The following is a 1,750-nucleotide window of genomic DNA, read 5'->3' as shown; positions in this document are numbered from 1 at the left end:
AAAGCTACACGAGGGCTATCTGTGCTAGCCGTCGCTAATTTAGTAGTGTAAGAATAGTGGGATTGACCGTCACATTATAACGCCTCCACGGCTGAAAGGGCGAGCATGTTTGGTGGGATGCGGATTCGAACCCGCGACCCTCAGATTGTGAGTCGAGCGCCTTATCCACCTGGCCATCTGCTGTAATGAGAACGTAATCCATGAAGGAAAGAAAATATCCGTTTAAATGACATTGTAGAGTTTGAAAATTCTACATCTATAGTTTTACAACTGTTCATAAGTTCACAAGAAAAAAAAGACACCCAAACTGACTAACAAGTTGTGACACCCAGTTTGTCAGGTCTTCCTGCGAACCCTCTAATTCAACAACCTAAAATACACTGTAAGGCTTAAGGCAATACCCCCTCCGATAATTATTTAGACGGCCTTGCATACGTGTTCACAACAGCTATGATTATCAAAAAAATGAATGAAAGGAAAGAAAAACGAGTCATCCCATTCTAGTTCGAATTTGCTCATTATTGCTAATAACTTGTGAAGATAATTAAATTGATACTCTAACTAAATCTCAGGAACTAACGCTACCGAAGACATTACAAACGCTATTGAAGACGTTGCAGTAATGCTAACTAAATAGATATGATAAATTTGCTGTAAATTGAAAGATAAATAACTAGAATTTGAACGTATAAAATTTGTACTGATAAACCCTAAAATTCCCGCTCGTTGGGTTTTTTACAACGCATTTACTCGAACTGTTTATGCAGCAAATTGCTTGTGTGTCTACAGAGTCCGTAATAACATTCGATTCATACAAAAAATATTTGAACAAAAAATACCTTCGATAATATTACAATGTCAGAATTTCACACAGAAAATGGGTCTTTACACTAAGTGTTACAACAGGCACGCAATAAACTTACTTACAATCGTGCTTCATGTGTAGCCCACTGGTATAAAACAGCATCAAACACAGTTATGTTTGAGGTTTAAATTACATCGAATCACCATTTGGGCATTCTCGCTATTATCGATATTTTCGGCCATAATCCCAATAATATTACATACGGTTCGAATAGCTTAGCAGATTTTAGTTTGATCTATGTCCACACAGGGCACAAATAATAGGGCAACAATTCTAGTAATACTCATGCTATTCCATACATTACTCCCACCTTTTTGTCAATAGATTTATCAAGACATTCATTGGCTGACTTCTTTGAAACAAATAAATTTATTTAAGCAAGCAAATAACTGTATACGTAACCCAAAATCTAGGATGCAACTGAAGCATGTCCACCCACTTTAGAAATCGTGAACTTGATAACAACCGTCTACGTCATGAAAAAACAAAATTCCAAGATCATCTACTTACCATATGTCTGACAGTTAGGTTCCCAAATCCCAAAAGAAGTATTGCAAAATGGCAAACTACATATAAGTTGCACCAGAATGGTAATGGAGGATCATACTTTGGATCATTTGGATCAGGCTATATAGAAAATAAAGAGGAACTGTCGGTGTTTAAAAAACAAAAATATTTACAATCTGTACATCATAAAAAAAGATTTAGTTTGAATTTCGCGCAAAGCTACTCGAGGACTATTTGCACTATCTGTCCCTAATTTAGCAGTGTAAGACTAGAGGGAAGGCAGCTAGTCATCACCACCCACCGCCAACTCTTGGGCTACTCTTTTACCAACGAATAGTGAGATTAACTGTCATATTATAACGCTCCCACGGCTGAAAG

At 37.0% G+C, this 1,750-nt stretch overlaps 1 protein-coding gene across 1 annotated transcript in view; it reads right to left on the bottom strand.

Annotated features, from left to right (window-relative positions):
* LOC106466605 (alkylglycerol monooxygenase-like) overlaps nt 1–1,750 on the bottom strand; it is a 30,473-nt gene that overhangs the window by 3,654 nt on the left and 25,069 nt on the right. Inside the window, exon 11 of the mRNA XM_022394638.1 lies at nt 1,376–1,492. Within this exon, the coding sequence (XP_022250346.1) occupies nt 1,376–1,492 (117 nt within the window). The remainder of the gene's footprint in view (nt 1–1,375; nt 1,493–1,750) is intronic.

The sequence above is a fragment of the Limulus polyphemus genome, unplaced genomic scaffold, assembly GCF_000517525.1.
Source record: "Limulus polyphemus unplaced genomic scaffold, Limulus_polyphemus-2.1.2 Scaffold2317, whole genome shotgun sequence".
Lineage (NCBI taxonomy): Eukaryota > Metazoa > Arthropoda > Merostomata > Xiphosura > Limulidae > Limulus > Limulus polyphemus.
The sequence above is the reverse complement of the archived record's forward strand: the minus strand, read 5'-3'. Positions and strand labels throughout refer to the sequence as shown.